Genomic DNA, 25,782 nt, shown 5'->3' on the forward strand with positions numbered 1-25,782 from the left:
CCTGGCCGAAAGGAGACAAGAGAAGGCCGATCCGTGTCGGGCTGCTCACCCGCCTCCTCCCCGGCGCCAGGGGTTAAAGCCCCAACACAAACCACCAGAGGGCTGTACCTCGCTGGGTGCGGGGCGGGGAGCCCAACGTGCCCTCCCCTCCCCCTCGTTTAAAAGGCTGCGCTTGGGGAAAGTTTCCAGCCTCCCGTATCTGGGTTAGTAAATTCCTCTGCCCTGTGCTGAGAGCCCGGGGTGCTGCTGAGCCAAAGAAGCCCTGGTAGTGCCCCGTGCTCGCCCTGGCCTTTCCCCCAGCAGCCCCAGTCTGTTTGGAGCTGGTGGTGTTTCTCTTCTGGAACAAGGGGAGGTTGCTACAGGCAACAGAAAACGCCTGAATCCCTTTTCAACAACATTTCTGCCAGAGAGAGCCAGACGCACCACTGGGAGGTCCGGCTGCATTCCCAGCCCCGCGACAGAAGCCATGGGAGGAAGGGAACCCCCCGCCTCCCCAGCTTAACCACTGGACTCCCCTCCCTACACAGCTACCGGAGGAGCGTTACCACCAAGAAACGGATTCTTGCATACTGCACGGAGCATGGTCTTGTGAGCATATGTGGGGCTCCCCTTTGTAACAGGCAGCCAGTCCCTTGGCACATGTATGGAAATGAAAATAAAATATAGACTTGAGCCACAGATATCAATCTGACTCCCATCCCCAGGATGCAGCTGTCTACAAATCCGGGACTAAAGCCTGAGTAAATAGATCTACCTTACACTGTATCCTGAAGGTCAATAAACTTGGACTCCCTCCGACCAACAAGGAGACAAAGTTGAGGCGCTTCAGCGGAGAGTGTCTAGCTCCCATACCTTCAAACCCAGGAACTGGAAAAATGCCCTAGGTGTCAGCTATCAGAGGAAAAGGGTCTGTCTATTAGATGGACAAGACAAACCATAGGGCTTTACAGAGATGAATATCAGGCCAACCCATCTTTAAATGCACCCCGAAGTGAACAGAAAGTCAATGCAGATCTTATAGACCTGGTATAATGTGTTCCATAGCCAACACCATCAAGTAAATAAGCAGCCATCTGCATTTTGCACCAGCTGCAGCTTCTAAGTGATCTACAAGGATAACCCTATGTAAAGCATATTACAGTAATCCAGTCCTGAGGTGACACAGGCATGGATAATTTATGAGGTGGACATCAGAAAACCAGGGTCATAAGCATCTTCACAGATGCCTGTGGAAAGCCCCTCTGATCATATTATGTGAGGATTCAGAATCAAAATTAATGATGTACACCAGGGGAATAAGAACAGGAGTACTTGTGGCACCTTAGAGACTAACAAATTTATTTGAGCATAAGCTTTCATGGGCTACAGCCCACTTCATCGGATGCATGTCCACAAAAGCTTATGCTCAAATAAATTTGTTAGTCTCTAAGGTGCCATAAGTACTCCTGTTCTTTTTGCGGATACAGACTAACACGGCTGCTACTCTGAAAACTAAGGGAATATGAGTTTTAAAACTATGGCCTAGATCCACAGAGGGATTTAGACTGCACACCTAATTTTTAGATACCTTGAAAGTCACTGGAATCCCAAAATCCTGAATTAAGCCCCTAATCTCCCTATACAATGCATGAGGAGAGATAGATGCCTGAGAATGGGCTCCATAAAAAAAGCATGCTAGTGGGTAGCCAACTAAATTAGCCAATGGGAGATGCCAACTAGATGAGTGTATCCTAAACCCACCCCTCATACAGAGTTAGGCACCCAAGTCTGGATTGCAGGGAGGTGCTAGCCTATCTCCACTAGCTCTCCACACCTCGGAACCCCTCTCCTAGACTCAGGTGCCTAAACTGTTTTTGCAAGAAATAGCAGAGAAGGTGGTACGTCCCTTTTGACTTTTAGCCCAGTGGTTAGCTCATTCACCCAGGAAGTGGGAGACCCAGGTTCAATTCCCCTACCTAAATGGAAGAAATTATTTTAAGAAGAGTCTCCCACTCTCAGGAGCATGTGCGAACCTCTAGGCTATGGGATATTCTGGTATGAGTATCTTTCAGTCTCTCCAGCTGAAGCTGTTCCATTGTGCATAAATACTTAAATAGTCACTGAGCCAGAGGGAGAGAGTGGACATGATTCCACACTGGTGGTTAGTCCCTCTAATTTATTTAATCCAAAGTGGAACAGTTTCAACAGGAGAGATTGAGGGAGACCCACATTAGAATATCTCATAGCCCAGTTCATGAGCATAGGGAGATCCCTTTTCAACTCCTTTCGCTCTATCTGGTAGAGAGGGGACTTGATTTCCGGTATAGTGGTGAGTGCTCTAACCATGGGGTTAAAAGTTATAGGAGAGGCAATGTCTCCTGCTGCTGGATTTTGAATGGGCCTACGTCTGGTAGCTGTGCTCTGAGGACCCCTACCAGATAAGTGTCCCCCTGCCTATTGTCCCCAATCTTCACCTTGTTTGAGAATACCGCTGGGATTAGGTATGAGATAGGCATCTGGACGCCTACAGCAAGACATTAAATTTAGACCACTAAGGGATATTTGTAGAGATAATTTAGGCACCGAGTGAGTTTAGGTGAGTACAGGGGCAGGCAGCAGATGCACACTGGTATTGTGGATCACAGTAGCAACTAAATCTGGGATTTAAGTGCCTAAATCTTGGGTTTAGGCACCTAAATCCCCTTGTGGATCTGGGCTTCTGGCCCTAGTCCTGCACTGAGAATTGCATATGGGTCTCTGTGCCTGAAAATGTCAGTTGGTAATCTCCGACTGTCTGAATGATTCAAGGACATCCAAAATATTTGGATAATCAGAGTTTCAGATTAAACAAAATGTGACTAATTGGGGTATGAGGAGGGTTGACCTGTATGTGGTAATTGCTTTTTGTTATGACTGTATAAACTGTTGGACTTATTTAACTTTTCGTGCTCATACAAGGTACTGGATTGACAGCACTGAATGATTATTTGTTACTTCTCTTAAAACAAACTCAATAGTTTTCAAAGATTTCCTAAGATGAAATGTAAAGATCAAACTATTTATATGTACCAGTTTGGAGGTTTAAAAGTGTATCAGGGCACATCTCTTTTTCATAATACAACAACAAAAGGATTATGTCTTGTCTTTTAGATTGTAAACTCTGGAGGCATGGACTGTCGTTTAGTATGTGTTTGTATAGCACTTAGCACCCGAGGGTCCAAGCCAGTAGTGGCCTTTAGGGCTACCACAGTATAAAGGTTATTATAGTATATTATTATAAGCCATAATAATTAACAATTGATTCAATTAAAATGAATGGGAGCAAATTTAGAATTGATAAAAAGAAATACATAATGCACAATTAGCCTGTGGATCTAATTACCACAAAATATCATTCAGATAAACCAAAAATCACACCACATCAGCTGATTATCTGAATTGTTAAGACTGTGTGAGCAACCCTCTGCTCCGACAGAAGCAGAGTACTGGGACCATGCCCCAAACTGAAGAGAGAACAGGGGAGGCTGGTCTATTGTATCAGCTAAAAGGAGTCTGAGATTCTCCTCACCTCTTTACCCCCTGGGCTGGGGGAACCCCCCACCCTAGACTTCCCTCCTCCTCTGGCCAGCTGAAAGAATGGGGGGAAATCATGGACTGTAACTTGGCCACGAAGCCCTCAGGGTGTTCAGCAAGTCCATCCCAAGACTCTGGGAGGCTGTTGAGCTGTGGCCTCCCCACTAGGCCTGCTGGGCCCCAAATAAAGCCTGTTACAACAACTCATGTGCATAAAGTTACACACACATATAAGTGTTGGCAAGACCAGGGTCTCTGATGAGAAAAAAAAATCCAGAGTTACAATAAAGATTTTTTTTTTTTTAAGATGTTGGAAGAGATATAAACTCTAGGCTGAAGCTTTCCCTGTGGGCAGGGCCGGCTCCAGGCACCAGCTTGCCAAGCAGGTGCTTGGGGCGGCCACTCCGGAAAGGGGCGGCACGTCCAGCTCTGTAAGAATCCAAAGAGTCAGAGATAAGGATTATTCCTTTGAATCAGTATTTATAGTTTCTGCTCACAGAAGGCAATCTGAACTGTGTCTTCAGACACATGGGCCAGTGAATTTCCATTGTCGAACACAATGGCCCTTGCTTTTAAGTTAGCACTTTTACGCAGTAAAAATCATGGAAGACAGGTGAGATTCCAGAGGACTGGAAAAGGACAAATATCATGCCAATCTATAAAAAGGGAAATAAGACAACCCAAGAAATTACAGACCAGTCAGCTTAACTTCAGTACCCAGAAAGATAATGGAGCAAATAATTAAGCAATCAATTGTTCACAGTCAAGCTGGAAGGGCATATCAAGTGTGATCCTGCAGGGATCAGTTTTGGGTCCGGTTCTGTTCAATATCTTCATCAAGGATTTAGATAATGGCATAGAGAGTACAATTATACAGTTTGCAGATGATACAAAGCTTGGAGGGATTGCAAGTGCTTTGGAGGGTAGAATTAAAATTCAAAGTGATCTGGACAAACTGGAGAAATGGTCTGAAGTAAACAGGATGAAATTCAATAAGAACAAATGCAAAGTACTCCACTTAGGAAAGAACAATCAATTGCACACATACAAAATGAGAAATGGTTGTCCAGGAAAGAGTACTGCAGAAAGGGATCTGGAGCTTATAGTGGATCACAAGCTAAGTATGAGTCAATAGTGTAGCGCATGCAAAAAATAAGTGAACATTGTTCTGGGATGCATTAGCAGGAGTATTGTAAGCAAGACACGAGAAGTAGGTTAGACAAGCACCTGTCAGGGATGGTCTAAATAATACGTAGTCCTGCCATGATTGCAGGGGACTGGACTAGATGACCTCTCAAGGTCCCTTCCAGTCCTACGATTCTATGATTCTTCATTTACATTTCCAAGCTCCACTCGTGCTTGATGGGTAATTTAATTACAGGGATATATGCAATGTAAAAAGTAATGTAATAGCAAACAACAATCCTTCATTAGTTTTCATGAAGTTTACACATCAAGCACATTCTCATATTAACACTCACACACACTTTTGGTCTAGGGCCATGGCTCTCAACATTTCCAGACTACTGTGCCCCTTTCAGGAGTCTGATTTGTCTTACGTATCCCCCAAGTTTCACCTTACTTAAAAACTACTTGCTTACAAAATCAGACATAAAAATACAAAAGTGTCACAGTACACTTTTACTGAAAAATTGCTTATTTTAATTTTTACCATATAATTATAAAATAAATCGATTGGAATATAAATATTGTACTTACATTTCAGTGTATAGCACACAGAGCAGTATAAACAAGTTGCCCCTATGAAATTTTAGTTTGTTCTGACTTCGCTAGTGCTTTTTAGGTTGTTGTAAAACTAGGCAAATATCTAGATGAGTTGATGCACCCTGGAAAACCTCTGAGTACCCCGTCTAAGAACCACTGATCTAGGGTTAACTAGTTACAGAGATATACATAATGTAACGTGATAACAATCAACAGGTTATAGATAAGTGAAGACAATACCATTAACATTTTATTTGAACTAAATTAACACACAAGTGAATTAACCTGATTATAATACAATACCTTTTGACACTCCTTTGATTTCATAGAATCATAGAATATCAGGGTTGGAAGGGACCTCAGGAGGTCATCTAGTCCAACCCCCTGCTCAAAGCAGGACCAATTCCCAACTAAATCATCCCAGCCAGGGCTTTCTCAAGCCTGACCTTAAAAACCTCTAAGGAAGGAGATTCCACCACCTCCCTAGGTAACCCATTCCAGTGCTTCACCACCCTCCTAGCGAAAAAGTTTTTCCTAATATCCAACCTAAACCTCCCCCACTGCAACTTGAGACCATTACTCCTTGTTCTGTCATCTGGTACCACTGAGAACAGTCTAGATCCATCCTCTTTGGAACCCCCTTTCAGGTAGTTGAAAGCAGCTATCAAATCCCACCTCATTCTTCTCTTCTGCAGATTAAACAATCCCAGTTCCCTCAGCCTCTCCTCATAGGTCATGTGCTCCAGCCCCCTAATCATTTTTGTTGCCCTCCGCTGGACTCTTTCCAATTTTTCCACATCCTTCTTGTAGTGTGGGGCCCAAAACTGGATACAGTACTCCAGATGAGGCCTCACCAATGTCGAATAGAGGGGAATGATCACGTCCCTCGATCTGCTGGCAATGCCCCTACTTAGGCCTGGTCTACACTAACCCCCCCACTTCGGACTAAGGTACGCAAATTCAGCTACGTTAATAACGTAGCTGAATTCGAAGTACCTTAGTCCGAAGTTACCGCGGTCCAGACGCGGCAGGAAGGCTCCCCCGTCGATGCTGCGTACTCCGCTCGCCGAGCTGGAGTACCAGCGTCGAAGGCGAGCACTTCCGGGATCGATCCGGGGCACTTCCGGGATCGATCCGGGATCGATTTATCGCGTCTTAACCAGACGCGATAAATCGAACTCAGAAAACCGATTGCTTACATCCGGACCCGGATGTAAGTGAAGACGTACCCTTAGACAGCCCAAAATGCCATTAGCCTTCTTGGCAACAAGGGCACACTGTTGACTCATATCCAGCTTCTCGCCCACTGTAACCCCTAGGTCCTTTTCTGCAGAACTGTTTCCTAGCCATTCAGTCCCTAGTCTGTAACAGTGAATGAGATTCTTCCGTCCTAAGTGCAGGACTCTGCACTTGTCCTTGTTGAACCTCATCAGGTTTCTTTTGGCCCAATCCTCTAATTTGTCTAGGTCCCTCTGTATCCTATCCCTACCCTCCAGCGTATCTACCACTCCTCCCAGTTTAGTGTCATCTGCAAACTTGCTGAGAGTGTAGTCCATGCCATCCTCCAGATCATTAATGAAGATATTGAACAAAACCGGCCCCAGGACCGACCCTTGGGGCACTCCGCTTGAAACCGGCTGCCAACTAGACATGGAGCCATTGATCACTACCCATTGAGCCCGATGATCTAGCCAACTTTCTATCCACCTTATAGTCCATTCATCCAGCCCATACTTCTTTAACTTGCTGGCAAGAATACTGTGGGAGACCATATCAAAAGCTTTGCTAAAGTCAAGGAATAACACATCCACTGCTTTCCCCTCATCCACAGACCCAGTTATCTCCTCATAGAAGGCAATTAGGTTAGTCAGGCATGACTTGCCCTTGGTGAATCCATGCTGACTGTTCCTGATCACTTTCCTCTCCTCTAAGTGCTTCAGAATTGATTCCTTGAGGACCTGCTCCATGATTTTTCCAGGGACTGAGGTGAGGCTGACTGGCCTCCCGGGACCTCCCCCGATCGCCATGAGTTTTCAAAGATAATGGCCAATGGCTCTGCAATCACATCTGCCAACTCCTTTAGCACCCTCGGATGCAGCGCATCCAGCCCCATGGACGTGTGCTCATCCAGTTTTTCTAAATAGTCCCGAACCACTTTGTTCTCCACAGCATATGAGTGAATTAGCCTGCAGCCCTGTCCTGAGCTGGCACCAGGGTAGACAGCATCACACATGCATCCTAGAGTCATTAAATTATCTCAATAAATACTCCTGCTAACATACAGCACATATTTTCAAACTAAAGGCTTACTCAGTTCAACAGATAGAGGAAAGTAGGGGTTAAAATTAATTTTATGATAGAACTCTTAATGCCACCTTCACCAAGTAGTCATTGCAGCTGTAGTCAATGATGTTACTAATTGGCTATTCCCTGAGAAGTGACAGTAAAAAATCATGGGAATCCATGTTTATTCTCTGTTAATATCTTTCATATTGAATTTGCTCTGGTTAGAAGTCAAAAGAGGATTTTTCTGTCAATTAACAAGGTCATTCTCGTCTAATGTAACTGAATTTGCATATATCCACAGCCCTTCGTCTTCAGTTTTTACTGAAAATTTCCCAAGTTTCCAAAAGCTATTATGCTGTTTTTACCAATTTTCAGACAAATTTTGGAGGAAGTGGGGGAGGCAAGGGCACCATCTCCTCACACTGCCTCCTCTACCTCTTCCACTTCCAAGCCCACTCAGAGAGGTGAGATGGTGGCTCACAAGCCAAGACAGCCTAGGTTACCAACCTGTCATCTCTCTTTCAAGAGTGGGAAGCTGTCAGAAGTACCTGACTCAAGTGCTGCTTTATGTGAATCCCACACCCACCAGATACACATTACCAGCTCTATAGATAGTGATTAGCAGTCAAAGCAAATAAAAGTGAGTGAACTACTTTGCATAGAATCATATAGCACTGGAAGATACCTTGAGAGGTCATCTAGTCCAGTCCCCTACATTAAGGACTAAGTATTATCTAGACCAGTGGTTCTCAAAGTCGGTCCGCCGTTTGTTCAGGGAAAGTCCCCTGGTGGGCCGGGCCGGTTTGTTTACCTGCCGTGTCCGCAGGTTCGGCCAATCGCGGCTCCCACTGGCTGCGATTCACCGCTCTACGCCAATGGGGGCTGTGGGAAGGGCGGCCAGCCCATCCCTCGGCCCGTGCCGCTTCCCGCAGCCCACATCCGCCTGGAGCGGCGAACTGTGGTCAGTGGGAGCCGCGATCAGCCGAACCTGTGGACGCAGCAGGTAAACAAATCGACCCGGCCCGCCAGCGGCTTTCGCTCAACAAGCGGCGGACCGGCTTTGAGAACCACTGATCTAGACCATCCCTGACAGGTGTTTGTCCAACCTGCTCTTAAAAATCTCCAATGATGGAAATTCCATAATCTTCCTAGGAAATTTATTCCAGCGCTTAACCATCCTAACAGTTAGGAAGCTTTTCCTAATGTCCAACCTAAACCGCCTTGCTGCAACTTAAGCCCATTGCTTCTTGTCCTATCCTCAGCTGTTAAGGAGAAAATATTTTCTCCCTCCTCCTTGTAACAACCTTTTATGTATTTGAAAACCTGTTATGTCCCCCCTCAGTCTTCTCTTCTCCAGACTAAACAAACCCAATTTTTTTTTAATCTTCCCTCATAGGTCATGTTTTCTAGACCTTTAATCATTTTTGTTGCTCTTCTCTGGACTTTCTCCAGTTTGTCCACATCTTTCCTGAAATGTGGCACCCAGAACTGGACACAGTACTCCAGTTGAGGACTTATCAGCGGGGAGTAGAGCAGAATTACTTCTTGTGTCTTTCTTACAATACTCCTGCTAATACATCCCAGAATGAGGTTTGGTTTTTTTGCAACAGTGTTACACTGTTGACTCATATTCATGCTAAAAAGGTCAAAAATGAAAAACTGTTTTTATGTTTCAGAACCTAAGTGTTTTATTGAAAGTTTAAAAAAAACCCAGAATATTTACTCTATTTTCCCAGAAAACTGTAAAGTTAAGTTTTTGCAACAATTTTCACCTGTTTTTTAATTTTTATAATAAACAATAATAAATTCCTGGGAAATTTGAAACAAAATAAAAACTGAAAATGTAGGGCCTTAGATATATCACACCTAGAGCAACCTATCAGTCAGCAGAAAAGTTAGATGGTAACTGTGAGCCTCCGCTTAGTACCCTAATCTCACTGGCCTGGGTCTACAAAGCCAGTGAAGAGCTGAATACCTAATTTCTAGGACCTAGAAAATCATTGGAATAACTATGAGATCTACAAAGCCTGGATTAGGTACCTAGGTTCCCTATAAAATGAATGAGGACAGATAGATGCCTAAGAATAGAATCCACAAAAGCCATCAGGGAGCCACCTAAACTAGTCAATAAGAGATGTCAACAATAGGGGTGTGTCCTAAGCTCTGCCCTCTCACAAATCAGGCACCCAACTGTGGGCTACAGGGAGGTGTCTATCTCTGCTTGCAATCTGCTGCCAGGAATCCTCTTGTGGAGTCAGGCAGTTTAGGCACCTAAACTATTTTTTGCAATAAATGCCAGTGGTGGTATTGCTGCTGCTGCTGCTGCTTCCCCCTTATAACTTTTATTCCAGTGGTTAGAACATTCACCCAGCATGTGGTAGACCCAGGTAGAGGGGGAAATTGAACTTGGGTACCCCACATCCTGGGGGAGTGCACTAAAAGTTATAAGGGATGTGGTATCTCCACCCCCTGGATTTTGACTGGAGCCCAATCTAGTAGGTATGTTCAGAAAAAACTTACAGGGTCAGACCCTGCAGGAGGCATAGACATCCCCCACCTACCTCCACCTGGTTTGTGGCTTGTGCTGGGCTTAGGTGTGAGACGGACATCTAGGTGCCTAGGCAGTGGTTCTCAAACTCCCCCCCCAGATCACTTGAAAATTGCTGAGTGGATCACTTAATGATCTTTCCAAATGTTAAAGCAACAGAGAGTCCTGTGGCATCTTTAAGACTAACAGATGTATTGGAGCATCTCACCACTATACAGATGCTCCAATACATCTGTTAGTCTTAAAGGTGCCACAGGACTCTCTGTTGCTTTTTACAGATCCAGACTAACATGGCTACCCCTCTGATACTTTCCAAATGTTGTTTGTACCATTAGCTAACTATTGTAAAGTGCTTTGGATAAAAGCACTATATACAAGAAACTTAATAATAATTAACTTTTTTGTTCTACAAATAAAAGCACACAACTCATATTTTCATTTCAGTCGTTTTATCTTTCTAATGTGATGGATGTGCACTCTCTCCCCCACCATGGCAGCCCCCGAGCTGTGGCTGGGAAGGAGGAATGTCTCTTCCTCTCTCCCCCACCACCACAGCAGCCCCCAAGCTGGGGCTGTGAAGGAAGTGGGTCTTTCCCACCACAGCAGCCCCTGAGCTGAGGCTGGGAAGGAGGACCATCTCTCCTAGGCAGCCACAGCCCTAGAGCTGGGGAAAGTCACCTCTTTCTCTGGCCACTGCAGCCTTACACATCCCAAATTCCCCCTCCCTTCACCCCACTGCCCACCACCTCACCTTATATGTGCATCTTCTCCAGGGTCCAGGCAGCTAATTAGTGGAGGCATGCCTGCATGGCTCTATTAATTAAGTGGGTGGCCCTTCATTCACTTCTGTGTGGTCATCCAGGTGCGCACTTTAGAGGGAACTATCTGTAGACCACCTGACTAGAGCTCACAGACCACTGGTGGTCCATGGACAACAGTTTGAGAACCTCTTGCCTAGAGTGAGGCAGCAACGTGCATGCTCATAGGCAGAAACATAGGGAGTTTTTACAGTGAAAACTTAAGCAGCGGGTGAGCTTAGGCACCTACAGAGTTAGGTAGAAGCGAATCAGGGGTTTGTTGATCTGGGGTTTAGGCACCTAGGTATCTTTCTGGATCTAGGCCATTATACTGCCTAGAAAAAGTCAGCAGGACCTCAGCTCTTACTGTTAAGTTCCAAAACATTCTTAGTTTAATTCCACAGCTCAGCAAGTTCTTTGGTGTTAAAAGGGGGGTTAATGATGACTGAGGTACCAGAGAAAGAAAAAATGAAGGTTAAAAGACCAGCAGCATTGAAAAGCAATAGTGGTTGCCTAATGTTTTCCTTCACCAGCTGTGCATGAAACTAATTAACTCCACCTGTGGAGTATCACTATGCTTTCTAGTTATACAATTATCATCTGACATAACATACCTGTGGGCTTCTGTGCTCAGGTACTCACAGCTGTGGCTCTCTGCTCTGTATCAGGGCTTTTACTTGTGGTGGCTGTAGTTTTTGATAGGAGTCTATTCTTCCCATTGTCCAGTAGCTATGGAAAAAAGAGTCAAGTCAGTTCAGTTGGGGGCCCATGCTAGGTGGGATGCAAGAGAAGTGGTTCTGTTTGGAGTCAGAGGTCTCACAAATATCCTAGAATTTATAATTGTGAAAAGAGCCATCTTTACCTTCTGGGTGTGTTGCTGTATTTTCTTCAGCCCTTGACAGTATTAACACCTCAGGATTTCAGCTAACCACCTGCAGGGAATAGGAAGAGATTTTCTGCCCCCCCCCCACCCCCCAATGTATTCTGGGTTTTTCTTTTAATCTCCTTTGTCTGAAGCAGCTGGAGATGAGACATTGGGCAGGGTGGGCCTGGGCTCTGAGGTGGCACTGAGCATTCTCTGTCTTAGGTGCTTGGGGTCTAACTGATCGCCATACATAGGGTCAGGAAGGAGTTTTCCCCCAGGTCAGAGTGCAGTGACCTTGGAGTTTTCCCACCTTCCTCTGCAGCTGTGAGGGCAGGTCAATTGCCAGGATTATCTGGGTATATGTCACTTAATAATTTCCCTGCTATTGCTGGGGCCTTAATGCACCTCGGTTCCTTCTATTCTCTGCCTGTGGCTAGTGTGGTTTCCTGTGGGCTGTAATACTTTGGTCTGATTCCAGTGGTTGGGCTTAGTATACTGGCAGGTGGTGTGCTGGGTGGTCTGGTTGGTGGCCTGTGATATGCAGGAGGTTAGACTAGATCAGTGGTCCCCAACCTTTTTGTGACCAGTAGCACATTCATGTTTTCAGAAGAGTGTGGCGGGCGCCAACAATTTTTCAAGGCTTATTTTGTATTTATACATTAAATAATATGAAAAACACCATATTTAATATTACATAGTATATGAATCCAGAGAAAAGAGAGAAGCCAGAGAGAAGCCGCAAGGACAGAGAACACTGGCGCCCACAGCCCCAGAGTTCTCTGTCCCCAACAGGCGTGGGGCCCCGGCTTCTCTCCACTGCTGGGCATTAGGTGGGCCCCGCGCCTGCCGGGGACAGAGAACACCGGTGCCCACAGCCTGCAGCCCCGGAGTTCTCTGTCCCTGGCAGGCACAGGGCCGCGGCTTCTCTCCAGCTTAAGCCGCAGCCCCACGCCTGCCAGGGACCGAGAACACCGGCGCCCGCAGCCTGCAGCCCTGGAGTTCTCTGTCCCCGGCAGGCACAGGGCCACAGCTTCTCTCCCCTGCTGGGCACTAGGCGGGCTGCGGGTGCACATAAATGCCCTGGCGGGTGCCATGGCACCCATGGGCACCACGTTGGGGGCCACTGGACTAGATGATCTGGTGGTCCCTTCTGACCTTAAACTCTATTACCTTGGCGAGGGAAATGTTCTTAAAGTAGCTGGGGCTAGAGGAAGGGGGATCAGCCACAGGGGCTCACTAATCCAGTTTAGTGTTTCATTGAGGAGAGGAATTTGATTTGCATTAAGAGAATATCACTATGTAGGGAAGGTCAGTCTTTTAGCTGCCAAGTTAAGGTGAAATTCAGTTCTACTAATTATTATTTGTATTTCATGAGCATCTGCAAATCCCAACTGAAACTCATATGCCATTGCACTGGTACTCTACAAGCCCTGCAGTGCTTATCACAATCTATGGCCCCCATTCTGAAAACACACCTGCTTAACTTCACAAGAACAAGTAGTCCCATTGATTTCAGTGTGTAAGCCTTTGCAGGATCGGGGTCTAAATAGACAAGTCACACAAGGGATGGGCAAAAGTATTATCCACATTTTATGGATGGAAAAGAGGGGACAGTGAGGCACAGAGAAATTAGTTAAGCATCAGGTACTGAGTGCACAAATTGTTCGGCTGTTTCACATTTGGTTTGGGTCATGCACTTGAATTTCCCAGGGCACGTGCTCCCTAGAGCCCCCTCGCTCCTCCCTTCCATGTAAGTGACCCTACTTAGCCCACTCTGCCAGTTATGTTCCTGTCTCATGCAGGGTCGTCTGTCCTTAAGGGTACAGTGAGGACACTAACAGGAAAAGTTTTCTCTTCTCTTCAGGAAATCTAGGATCAGGGATAACATGTTAGCATTTGAAGCTATGTCAGACTTTTAGGACTTTAAGCAAGGTGTTAAATCTTAAGAAACTTTCTGTCCTCCACGTAAAAGGCTCTAATCCAAATTCTGCAACTCATGTCTCAGCAAGCCACTGAGGGTCACTATTATATTTATATCAGCTTCTTTACCCTATCTTACAAAATATCCATAGAACCCAATTAACCAGGCTGCACTGTTGGTGTGCATCAGTAGGTACCATGTTTCTGTAAATCAGATGCAGTGTGTATGTGTGCCTCAATACAGACAATAACAGCCGTTAAAATACATGTGCTGGTTTATGATAAGTTTTTATCGGACTCCCAAACTTCCCTTGATCTGTCCGTTATTCTCCGTGGGCAGCACTGGATGTGAACGCAAATGGTTAACACCCTCCGAAGTATTTTTGCAGCCCCCCCCCCAGTCCCATCCTGCGTCTCCGCGGTGCTATTAATACAGCAGGCACATGCTCTGACATAGCGTTCTCCAGCAGGGAGCAGATAACTTTAATTTGCCCTTTAAACGTCCCTAGCACAGGGCAGCCGCCCCGCCCCGGCGGCCTCTCTGGAACAGCATGGCGGCTTTGCCCCTGTGCCCTCTGATAACTGGGGGGTTCCTAGCCAATGTGTGTGCCCGGGGGGGACCCTCCTCTTATCGCGAGAAGCAGAGGGGATATAAGTCGGAGAGACGCGCTTCTTCATTTGGAGCGCGGTGCAAGAGGCTGGTCGGGGGCAGCTGGGTGGGGAGGTGCGCGGCAGCATCTGCTTTTGCAAGGGGGCTCTTTGGGGTTTGTCTGAGCGAGTTCCAACATGAGTAACCAAGCGATCAGCTTCCTTAAGGACTTCCTGGCTGGCGGGGTTGCTGCTGCTATTTCCAAGACAGCTGTCGCCCCCATAGAAAGAGTTAAATTGCTGCTGCAGGTAAGGAGGGGGACGATTTCGTTCAAGCCCCGGTCTATGGACTTTGGTAGAGCAAACGGCCCGATTGACTTTGCTTGTCGCTAGCGTGCATGGCTCTCTTTGCTTTAAAGGCACCATGTAACTGTAAACGCTGCTAGCGAATGTGTGAGTGGAAATTTAGCAACAGGTTGCCTCTATCAGTCTCGGCTCGTGATTGTCCAGAGAGCAAATCTAAAGGGGCTGGGGGCATGATGAGGTTCAGTGCACTGGGTGGTAATCTACAAAAGGATGCTGTGTATTGCCCTGGGCGCTTGCAAGGAGTCTTCCTTCCCTGGGGGGTAGGAGTGTGAAGTTTGACTTGGAAGCGATGCAGGAATTGTCATATGGGCAGAAGCTTGAAGTGCCTAAATATGGCAACTGGCTTCGGGAACTCTGGTTACGCAAGAGCAGCACCGCTTCTTTCCCCTGGCTCTGTTTATAGCCGGGATACATGGGGACACTGAGCGCGCGCGCGGGGGGGGGGGGAATGGCCTCAAATCAGTGCTTAATTTATGCCAGGGCTTGAAAGTTCATATCCCCAGCAGCTCTGGGCTTGCCCGCTCCGTTATGAAAGTGTAAAAAAAAAAAAAATTTTTTTTTGCTTTAGCTCCGGCACCTCATTCGTTACAAATTAAGCTTCAATGGTCAACATCGTTTTCAGGGGCTTGTTGGCCGGACGATAAGACCGGGGACCCAAATATGCTAAGAGTGCACTTACTATCTGACTTGCTAAGTAAAATGGAAATGTGAAACTCTAAAGCAAGGTTGTACACTTGTATGAGACTAACACACTTCTGTGCAATTGGATAAGCTTTCTGGAAGATGTCTTTCTGTTAAAGTTTCAGGATCCTCCTGCAAATGCCCTGCAGGTGTCTCCTCCTGTAGGCAGTTTCCCTTTGACCTAATAATGTAATGGTCTTAAAGAAACTGGATTAAGATAGCCTGTACCTGTTTTATGCAATTATGTTGAATGGTAAGGTTATGAAAAAAGGCTCCATGTAATCTTCCAGAGTAGATGAAAGATGATAGATCTCCTGGTGAGAAGCAGAATTTTCTAAGAACATAAGAATGTCCCTACTGGATCAGACCAATGGTCCAGTTAGCTCAGTATCCTGTCTTCCAACAGTGGCTGATGCCAGATGCCTGAGAGGGAATGAACAGAACAGGGCAATTATTGAGTGATCCATCCCGTTATCCAGTCCCAGCTTCTGGCAGTCAGAGGCTAGGGACACCCAGACCATGGGGTTATGTCCCTAAACATCTTGGCTAATAGCCATTTATGGACATATCCTCCATGAATTTATCTAGTTCTTTTTTGAACCTAGTTATACTTGTTGCTACAGGGGTGTTGTGAAGGCCAAGAGTTCCACAGGTAGCCTGTGTTGTATGAAGAAGTTCTTCCTTATGCTTTTTTAAAAACCTGCTGCCTAGTCAATTTATTGGGTGACCCCTGGTACTAGTGTTACGCAAAGGGGTAAATAACACTTCCTTGTTCGCTTTCTCCACGCCATTCATGATTTTATAGACCTCTACCATATCCCCCCTTTACCAAGCTGAACAGTCCCAGTCTCTATAATTTCTCCTCATATGGAAGCTGTTCCATACCCCTAATAATTTTTGTTGCACTTCTCTGTACCTTTTGCAATTCTAATCTTATCTTTTTTTGAGATGGACTACCCAGAACTGCATGTGGTATTCAAGGTGTTGGTGTACCATGGGTTTCTATAGTGGCATGATATTTACTGTCTTATTTTATTCCGTTTCTTCACTTTGACAAATTGGGGTTTGTTTGATACATTGTCCAATGTAACTGTTGCAATCTCGTCTCTGTGCCCTTCTCTCTCTCACTTAACAGGTCCAGCATGCCAGCCAACAGATCACAGTTGACAAGCAGTACAAGGGAATCATGGACTGCGTGGTGAGGATACCCAAGGAACAGGGCATCATTTCCTTCTGGAGAGGCAACCTGGCCAATGTCATCCGTTACTTCCCCACGCAGGCCCTCAACTTTGCTTTTAAGGACAAGTACAAGCAGATCTTCTTGGGGGGAGTGGACAGGCACAAGCAGTTTTGGCGCTACTTCGCAGGGAACCTGGCCTCTGGAGGTGCTGCGGGAGCCACCTCCCTCTGCTTCGTTTACCCTCTGGATTTTGCCAGAACCAGGCTGGCTGCTGACGTGGGCAAAGGGATGAGTGAGAGGCAGTTCACAGGGCTGGGCAACTGCATTGGCAAGATCTTCAAATCTGATGGCCTCAGAGGGCTCTACCAAGGATTCAACGTGTCAGTCCAGGGCATCATTATCTATAGAGCAGCCTATTTTGGGGTTTATGACACAGCCAAGGGTAAGTGGAGGAGGAGGGAGCTGTGATTACTGAGAGAGAATCCAACAAATATAAGGATGGCCTGCTCCAGTGCACCCTGCCTTGGGCATTGGCTTTCAGGACTTAGTTAAACTGCAGCTTTGTTTAAATTTATATAATGCATTATAAATATTACAGCACACTTTTGAAATTCCATCCTGTCTGTTTTGGTTGATTCCCTCATGTCAGGCTTTTGTTTCTTGCTTTTGCAAACTCAGAGCCTCCTAAAACTGTTTGTAACTTCACTCTCTTTCCAGCGTGGTCATTTTTGTGTGTTTTGTTATTGAATTCGGTTATAAGAAGTTTAAATCCTGCTACTGTAGTGCAGTTCTGCAAGGAAGCTGTTATGGTCAAGGTTAAATGTTCTAAAAGCCAACTCTTGACTGACTTTTAAATGGCTGGACTGAGTGAAGACTGGATGATGCTGAGCAAGATGTGGCTGAAGGAATTGGCTGTGGGGAAAAGTCCCCTCGACTTACCATTGATCAGGCTCTGTGAATGAATGGAGTCTGGGGTAGGAATGATTCTCTCTTCCTCTCTCCACCCCTTTGTACTGACATTGTTGATTTACTCTTGATGACAGGTATGATGCCTGATCCCAAGAACGTGCACATCGTAGTGAGTTGGATGATTGCCCAGTCGGTCACCGCTGTAGCGGGGCTGGTGTCCTACCCTTTTGACACAGTCCGACGTAGGATGATGATGCAGTCTGGCCGAAAGGGAGGTAAGAACAAGTCTTCACCTGCAGTGGCCTAGCTGCAGAGATTATCTCCCCAGCAGGACATGGCTGAAATTTAAGGCATTATATATTCTACAGAAAATCTATGGCCTTTCTACTAAAATAATACATTGGAATAAATTGGTCCTCACTATATTTGATTGGTCTTTCAGATTGTTGTGAAGTACTTTGCTAGAGCTGTGTTTTTTGTTGTAAATATATTTGTATTAATTTAAAATCCTCTAGGGAGCACACTTCTGATTAATTGAACTGCCTGTATGATTCAAGAGTTTCTCAGGTGTACCTTCTTGTTTCCACAGCTGATATTATGTACAAGGGCACAATTGATTGTTGGAAGAAGATAGCTAAAGATGAAGGAGCCAAAGCTTTCTTCAAAGGCGCCTGGTCCAATGTGTTGAGAGGCATGGGCGGTGCTTTCGTATTAGTATTGTATGATGAAATCAAGAAATTTGTCTAAAGTAAATAAAACTATTCTGTTCAGTTGTGTAATATACTGCTTGTGGTTTAATGGACAACAAAATATTTCCTAGGGAAATTGAGATGGCTGTCATGGGGCAAATCCAGTTCAGAGAAGGATGCATAATTGTTTAATGGTTGTCCATTGGATCATAGTTAAATTTTGAATGAAAAGTCCTCAGATACTTATATTGGAACCTGTTTATATATTAAATATCTGCACAAGATCACTAATGTACTTATTCCTATGACTAGAATGCATTTCTTGATTTGGTGCCTTACATGCTAGCTATTAAAAGAGTTCACATTATTAGATTTTAAAGAAACCAAGTCAAGATCAAGTACTTATTTGTATTAAAGTGAATGTCTCTATAACTACCCAACAGCATCAGGGCATTCAAAACACATGGTTGAAGAGCATGCTTCTCCTATTAGGCTGGACTTCTTAAAAATCTGATATTAAAGTGAAAAAAGCATGTTTACAGATATACTTGGATACTATCTGTAAGCACCAGGATATAGGTTCTCAACCACTGCTGTCTCCCTGAATAAGCCCTCCCTTAAGGTAAATGAGGTCCTAAATTCCAACAAACTTTGAAAGACTGAAATTCTCTGTTCAAGATTAAGTGCCATACATGTCTTTACAAAAAGCAACATTATTAGTTGTCTGTTGGATTATACTTAATGTTCAATTGAACCAAAACAGAAAAAAAAATTTGTGTACTGATCATATTGTTACTTTTTCTCCTGTTTGGTTTCCAGTACTGCTCCATTTTTCAAATGATCCATGCTTGTAATAAGTGTTCTGCATGTACAGTATGCATGTACTCTGTATTTTAGTACACAAGTACCCTTCAGATAGTAATATCCATACCCATTATTATTAATAGTAAAAAACCTGTTTTAGGATGAAGCATTGGTATGATTTTAACCCTAAAAGACCTTGCTAGTAGTGCTGTAGTAATTGTGGAGATAGTGACTTAAATTGTCACTGTTTCAGTAGCTTATAATTTTCCTGAAAATTTACCCTGAAATGCAATTCTCTCAGGATTATTCTCAACTAATTGTAACACTTTTGCAGGGGAGGGGAGAGAGACTGCCAGATGGAAATGGTGGTGGAGAAATTTGAGTTATTAAGAATCTTAGAATTTGTATGTGCTGAATTGAAACTGCAGATATGGTATATAGATAATGCTCAATGAGAATAAGCTGTGTTCTGCATTTGAAAATAAGTGCCTGGGCAAGGACTAATAATTTTAGACTGTGTACCTCATGCATATTCTAGTGATCCAAATGCACTGTCTGATATAGCCACCTAGCAAGACCAGGATTAGACTTTCCAGACAGAGGGCTTTTTTTAATTCTCAAGTGAGGCAAAAAGCCTGGCATACTTGATTTGTACTTTTTCACATCTAGCATCCCAATTTTAAAATACAATGTTCAGTGTACCTTTTTGTGTGAAATTAAATGCAAAAAAGTCTGCTAGAACTTGCTATGCTACAAAGCTATAACATGGATACCTTTTTGTAATAAGAGGTGTGTGTGTGTATGTATGAACACACACAGTGGATTTTAGGTAGGTTTGTTTGGTACAGAGCTAATTAATCTTGGGGAAGCTGCAGTTTACATTTAGGAGGGAAATGCCCAAAGTATAGTAGCGCTCTCATTGTGTGACCTTGAGTAAGTCACCTTACTCTTCTGCCTCCATGAACCCTAATGAGAAATGCTTTTCCTATTTTCAGTCAGAATCACCAAGTGCATCTGTACTGAACTGTCCTGTATATTTACTCATCACAAATTCCCAAACTGTTAAGGATTACTCTTTGACATTTAATGTTCAAACTTTTGGCCATTTGGTGTATTTTATGACTGATCACCCACAGGTTTTGATCACTCTGAAGGAGTTAGAAATCACTTTAGTTTATAAATAGCACTTGCTGTCTACAGAAGTTGTGTTATCAGCTGTTGCTATGATGCTTGCTTGAAAATGCTCACCATGCTCTTGGAACTAATACACTCAAGGCTTAGCATATTCTTAACTGTGCCCTACAAGTTCAAGATTTTGCTATTTTTCTGCTGAAAAATAGAACTGATGCTTTTTTTTTCTCTTTCTAATTTCTGAAGAATCTCCCTTGATTTCAAAACAAAATGTCTTTATCCCTTGCTGAGATTTATTCTTAATTAGGAACTGTGGGCATTAAAACTTATTTCAGAGCTGCACTTCAGCTTTTTAAACTTCTTTAAAATGAAGCACAGCTTTGAGTCTGGTTCCCACAGGCCAATATTAGGAAAAACTGGACCTGCACTTCACTATTGCCATAACTCTGCTGATGGTTACACCTTATAGATCCTACCATTTCATGCTAGTTGCACAAGTGGGTGATGCTTAGACTACCACCACCACTTTTCTCAAATCTTGCCTCTGGACCTAAAAAGCCAGTGGGGAGAAACAGAACAGAGGGATATCTGCACCCCACTAATGGTGAGCCAATCCTACAGCACCCACTTAAGCATCCAAACACCCCTGGACCACTAGTCCCCCTCTCCCCATCTTGTGTCTAGAGCAATGAAGACCTGATCCACTATGGCTCGTGTCAACAAGGGGGCTTCCGCCTCTGCTCTAGTGTTTGCTAATCCCCCCTCTGCTGGAGACTGGCTGCAGATAACCATCTCTGTTTTGGTTACACTTGTCATATTTTCAAGTTTTAAACTAGAAATGAGGGCATTTTATTCAAAATGAAAGTTGAGATTGACATTCTCAAATAAGTCTGAAGCAGAGAGCAACTTTCATGTATTTGTGCATTTTAATTTGCTTAACACTACAGTTTAGAAGCAGCACTTGTTTCCCAAATGGTTAGATAAAAGGTCTTCAGTTTTTGCTGGAGAATATTAACAGGAAAGACTGAAGATACTGTCTTGAAAATATTCAGACTTCAAGCAGCATATTCATAATTTTGGGAGGTGCTGAGAGTTCTGCATAGGCACCAAACAAAAAATGTTGTTTTGGCTTCTGTTGAATAAAAATGCACAGTGCATACAATTCAAGTTTCAGATACTCCACACTCCTGCAGAAAAAGTCTAAAATTATTACAGTACTCACCTTTATGCTATATATAAACAAAATGGTAGTGGGAGAGAAGCACCTGTCTCAGGCACTTTACCTTTAATTCATAATTTGAGAACAAGGAGACAGGAAATGTTTGGCAAGTGGTTTCTCACATTATTAAAAGGAATGGGGAAAGAATCAGCTTTTGAGAGAAAAAACAGCCTTCTTCCAAAAGGAAAATGTGGAAGATCTTCTGAGGAGATAAAGTGAAAGACGATCTAGTAAAGAACACTGAAAATGAGGTGAAAGTTTGAAGTGGGACTATTACTATAAATATCCCAAGGCAAAAGGATTTTCAACCAATGACCCAGGACAACAGATGTCATAACTGAAGATTTCAAGTTTAAAAAAAAAAAAAAATCCGTAACAATCTCAGAGAAGTTTATGCAGAACATATGGTTTCCTTCATCAATGAATGAAGGGAAGTTATGTGGAGAGGTACTACTGAGAAGGTGGCCATCATGAGGAAAAATTCCCTTTAGGATAAAAAAGGAATTACATTTAAACTGCCTGACAGATTATTACCCAGGACTTGCCAATAAACCTAGTTTTAAAAATAATCATCCATGAGTGAAAAAGAAAGAAAGAATCACAAAGCTCACATTTGATGCATTTTTGCACTCCTGTTTCACTAGCTAAACTGATAAACAGCCAATTTCTCTCAGTGTCCTTTACAGTTGCTGGATAATAAACTAACAAAATGCTCCAAGAAGCTTATGCAATGATGAACATACATATAATTCATGTTAAATATTTTACTTCTTACAATTTACAAAAGGAGTGACATACAAAACTGACAAATTCCCCATACCAAATTCAATCTAAGCAGCTGGGATGATTAAAACTAAGCCCATTTTGTTAGTTTCTTCAGAGAAAAGAATTGCTATAGGAACACTCAAAAGTGCCTAGTGTACCCTTGATATTATAGTTTATTTGTGTCTCATTCAAAAACAAAGAATTTAAATGGTGAATAATTTTAATCAGCACAGTTATACAAATAATTACAGCAGTACTATTCAAAGAACACATTACAGTCACAATGAAAGAACAATACATTTCAATTATAGCTTTTTTCCATACTACTGTTTAAAGTTAAAAACTGTTAAAACATTGTCAAGCATATAAAAATTTAATCCACAAAAGTCAGCAGGTTCAGAGGTAAAGCTTCTTTAACCCATACAGTTCTGTCAAGTTATCAGAGAGGACCAAAGAAACTAGATGATCCTGTATGCCAAGTGTATCACAATATTAAATATTCAAAAATGTATGCCATTGTGCTAAACATGGAGAGAGAAAATGGATCTGACTTTTGTAGGTCTAGGTCTCGATACTATTAAACAAAGAAAAAATCTTTGTTAAATAGAAAGACCCCCAATAGTTCTGCCATAAGGGAGTCAGGACAACAAGCAAAAGTACAGTAGTAACTATGGATAGCAGATCATAATTCATGCTCTTTATGAAAGAAAATCCTGCGGCCAGTGACCAAATCGCCTGTTGCAGTTTAGATATGGAAATAAACTACATCACATACTGCCTTCCATTATCACTTCCATAAAATCTTACATTTATTATGTAACGGGAAACTGTTGCTAAGGTTGGTCTGAAACTACTTAAGAGATCTAGTATAAAACATAAACATTAAAAATATAAGTTAAAGATGCAAAACTTTGGATTTATCCTTATATTCTACTTTGTCCTCTTTTCTAATTCTGGTTGATAGTATCTCTCAAAACTTGGATGTTGTACTACTAAATTTGTTTCCCACAGCTCCATATCTGTTCCCACTAGTAAGCCAGGGCAGAGGTCTGCAAGTAGTGCCATCACTAAAGGCAATGGCTATTAACCCAGTTTGGGGAATAGTTGAATTTTCTGTTTTTATTGGACTTCACATTAGAATTTCACTTCACATTTATTCTCCTATCCAACAAACATTTCTACCCAGTACAGCAGGTTCTTTTTTCCTTGTGTGTAGGTCCATAAGTTTGGAAAAGACATCACCTCTGACCCAGAATGAACACCACTTCTTTATTCAGCTAGAATGATCTGCAATAGTTGCAGAACAAGACACTTCCTGCATCCTCAACATTTTAGCTCACTCACATGAAAGGAAGTGCTATTGCTGCGCAACCAGAATGGCTTTGTTGCTGCTACAAGGTAGATTTCCTCCACTATTCTGCACAACATTCAGATATTTCTATACCCTCTTCCTGCATCATAAGAATAAAACATATAGATCTACTTTTTATCAAAAACATTCCCACAAACTGTAATAAAAAGAAAACCCTTTGAGCCATTATTGCATGACCTAGAGGTTCTGAAGACCAAACAAGGATGAAAAATTAGGACCATTTACAAACTAAACACATGCTTGAAAGTTTATTGCAAATTAAAAAAATTAATTAAAAACATTAATTTTTACATCTTGGAACCAAAGCGCAGCAATTCCATCCTTCACAAGTGTGAACTTCATTTGTGCTTTGCAAATAAAAATAATTCGCAATTTCAATTTTCACCTCTCTCTTTTATAAATACATCCTCTCTCAGGAAACACTGATTAAAGTGAAATTGTCCATTTAAAACCAATTTACAAGAAATTACACCACACTGCAGTGCACTTTAATCAGCAAACAATGATGACAATATTCTTGCACAGAGATAATCTACAAAAGCAATAGAAATATAAGTCTGGTGATCAAGAACTCTGGGCAAAGTACAAATAATTTATAACCAAGCAGCACGAACATTAGTGGGCTTAGGTCTCCGTAACGCCCCACTAGATGCATCAGAAACTGGTCTCTCAGTCCTATGACTGACTGTACTGGATGCACTAGATGCTCTTGAAGCTCCTCCTATTAGAGAATATAAGGAGAACATATATCAACAAATGATCTTGTTATCTTGGATGCCTGGATACGGTAGGAGGCCCTATTGCTTCCTTTCCCCCCCATACTACCCCAAAGAACTGTTGTCATGGTTTTGCTAGGGTTTGGGGGCCAATCCAGACATATGAGGGGATGTGTCACTGCCTGCTCTGTAAACCTGGGTGCCTCAAAATGCTTTACTGCTGTAGCTCCAAACCTGGGCTGCTCACAATCAGCCTACTAGCACGCAGGTCACACCCTAAGTGTCTGTGTGCTATACAGCCCTGGTTCAGCAGCTCTGACCTCAGCAGCCTCTCTACAGCCCCCCTCTGGCTTCCACCAGACTTGGTTACAACCAACAAGAATATGACCCCAATGTACTCCCAGTCCCAAATTGTCCTTGCCTGGACAACTCAGAGAAATAATAAGGTTCGTTGCTCTTGTAAAGAGAGACAAAACTACATCACATCTTATTAACATAACTAGGGCCAAATACACCCCTTCCTTTAAACACAGCACTGTGCTGGTTTATGGTAAAAATGAAATAAATTTATTAACAAAATATACATAGGATTGAGTTCAAGTAAAAGGAATGAAGATAGAAAGAGTTACAAGTAAAACAAAACAAAAAACACACTTCTAACTGTCTAAAACTTAATCTGGCAAGATACAGGCTTTGTTCAAGATGGCTTCTCTCATCAGTCATTCTTTTTCCCACCCATGGCTGACTTTCCCTCAGTCAGAACTTTCCATAAGAGTACAAGGTGCTGGCTTCCCTTGTTGTCTTAGGTGAAAGATCTTTGCCAAAGCAGGTTGCTCACCTATATTCAGTTTCCAGAGACTTCAACTCCTTCTCGGTTGAAGGACCCATCTTTCTCAGCTCACAAGAGCTCTGTTCCCTTGTGTTTGTTTAGTGATGGATGCCAAAGATGGTTTCTGTCTTTGAATTTTGAAAGATATAAGCAATGACTATTTCAAGAGGCAGGATAACCTCGTAGGATTCGTCCTTTCCTGTGGGCTTCCCATTTCCTTGTATGATTTCAATGAAAATGGACCTTCTATTGTTTCTGATTCCACCATGCTTAATTTACATAAGAAATAAATATAGCTGACATTTCCTCCTGTCTGGGCAGACTATACCACCTAATATCAATGAGTACCCATAATTCCTTACACAGTGTTAATACATACCTTTCACAATTATATTAAATCACGTGTAATTAGTTTTCAAGGAAAGACCTTGCTCTATACACTTGTATAATACAGTAATATTGTATGCAATCAGTTAGTTCAATTGCTTATTACTTGAGATTCAGCCCCCCTCTCTCTTCATAGCTCAAATAAAGTTCCTCTTCCCTGCTGGGGGTGAAGCTATGCTGTCTCTTCCCCCACTTGTTAGCTTGATAGCTTTGTTTATCTGGTATGCAAATGTGCCTCCATTGTGTGCCTGACAACCAATCTGGAAAGGACATGCTGACCCCCAACCACCTGTGAGCTTTGATGGTTGTTTATTGCACATGTAAATTGCAATCCCACTGTCTCTGGTCAACCCTTCTTCATTTGTATTCAAGACCTGGGCAGACCTGTTTACAATTCCCCTGAACTGCCTCATTTAAACACACTTTAGTCATAAATCCAGCAGTGTTGCCAAC

General features: G+C 43.2%; 2 protein-coding genes across 2 annotated transcripts in view; one reads left to right on the forward strand and one right to left on the reverse strand.

Moving 5' to 3' along the window:
• The first annotated feature begins 14,479 nt into the window (after positions 1–14,479).
• On the forward strand, positions 14,480–18,193 carry SLC25A4 (solute carrier family 25 member 4). Its single transcript, XM_065405182.1, has 4 exons — positions 14,480–14,590; positions 16,464–16,950; positions 17,552–17,692; positions 18,007–18,193. Exons 1-4 carry the CDS (start codon positions 14,480–14,482, stop codon positions 18,162–18,164), a joined length of 897 nt encoding a protein of 298 aa, XP_065261254.1. The 3' UTR covers positions 18,165–18,193.
• Positions 18,194–23,990: 5,797 nt separating this feature from the next.
• Positions 23,991–25,782, reverse strand: part of CFAP97 (cilia and flagella associated protein 97) — a 35,441-nt gene continuing 33,649 nt past the window's right edge. Inside the window, exon 5 of the mRNA XM_065405593.1 lies at positions 23,991–24,118. Within this exon, the coding sequence (XP_065261665.1) occupies positions 23,991–24,118 (128 nt within the window). The remainder of the gene's footprint in view (positions 24,119–25,782) is intronic.

The sequence above is a fragment of the Emys orbicularis genome, chromosome 5 (assembly GCF_028017835.1).
Source record: "Emys orbicularis isolate rEmyOrb1 chromosome 5, rEmyOrb1.hap1, whole genome shotgun sequence".
In the NCBI taxonomy this organism is placed as follows: Eukaryota; Metazoa; Chordata; order Testudines; family Emydidae; genus Emys; species Emys orbicularis.

What these genes read in the sequence shown, in the direction of transcription:
- SLC25A4 (XM_065405182.1), top strand. Translation starts at nt 14,480, where the DNA reads ATGAGTAACCAAGCGATCAGCTTCCTTAAGGACTTCCTGGCTGGCGGG. An exon ending in GAGTTAAATTGCTGCTGCAG is followed by an intron (nt 14,591 to 16,463) that starts GTAAGGAGGGGG and finishes CTCACTTAACAG; the next exon opens with GTCCAGCATGCCAGCCAACA. An exon ending in GGTTTATGACACAGCCAAGG is followed by an intron (nt 16,951 to 17,551) that starts GTAAGTGGAGGA and finishes TCTTGATGACAG; the next exon opens with GTATGATGCCTGATCCCAAG.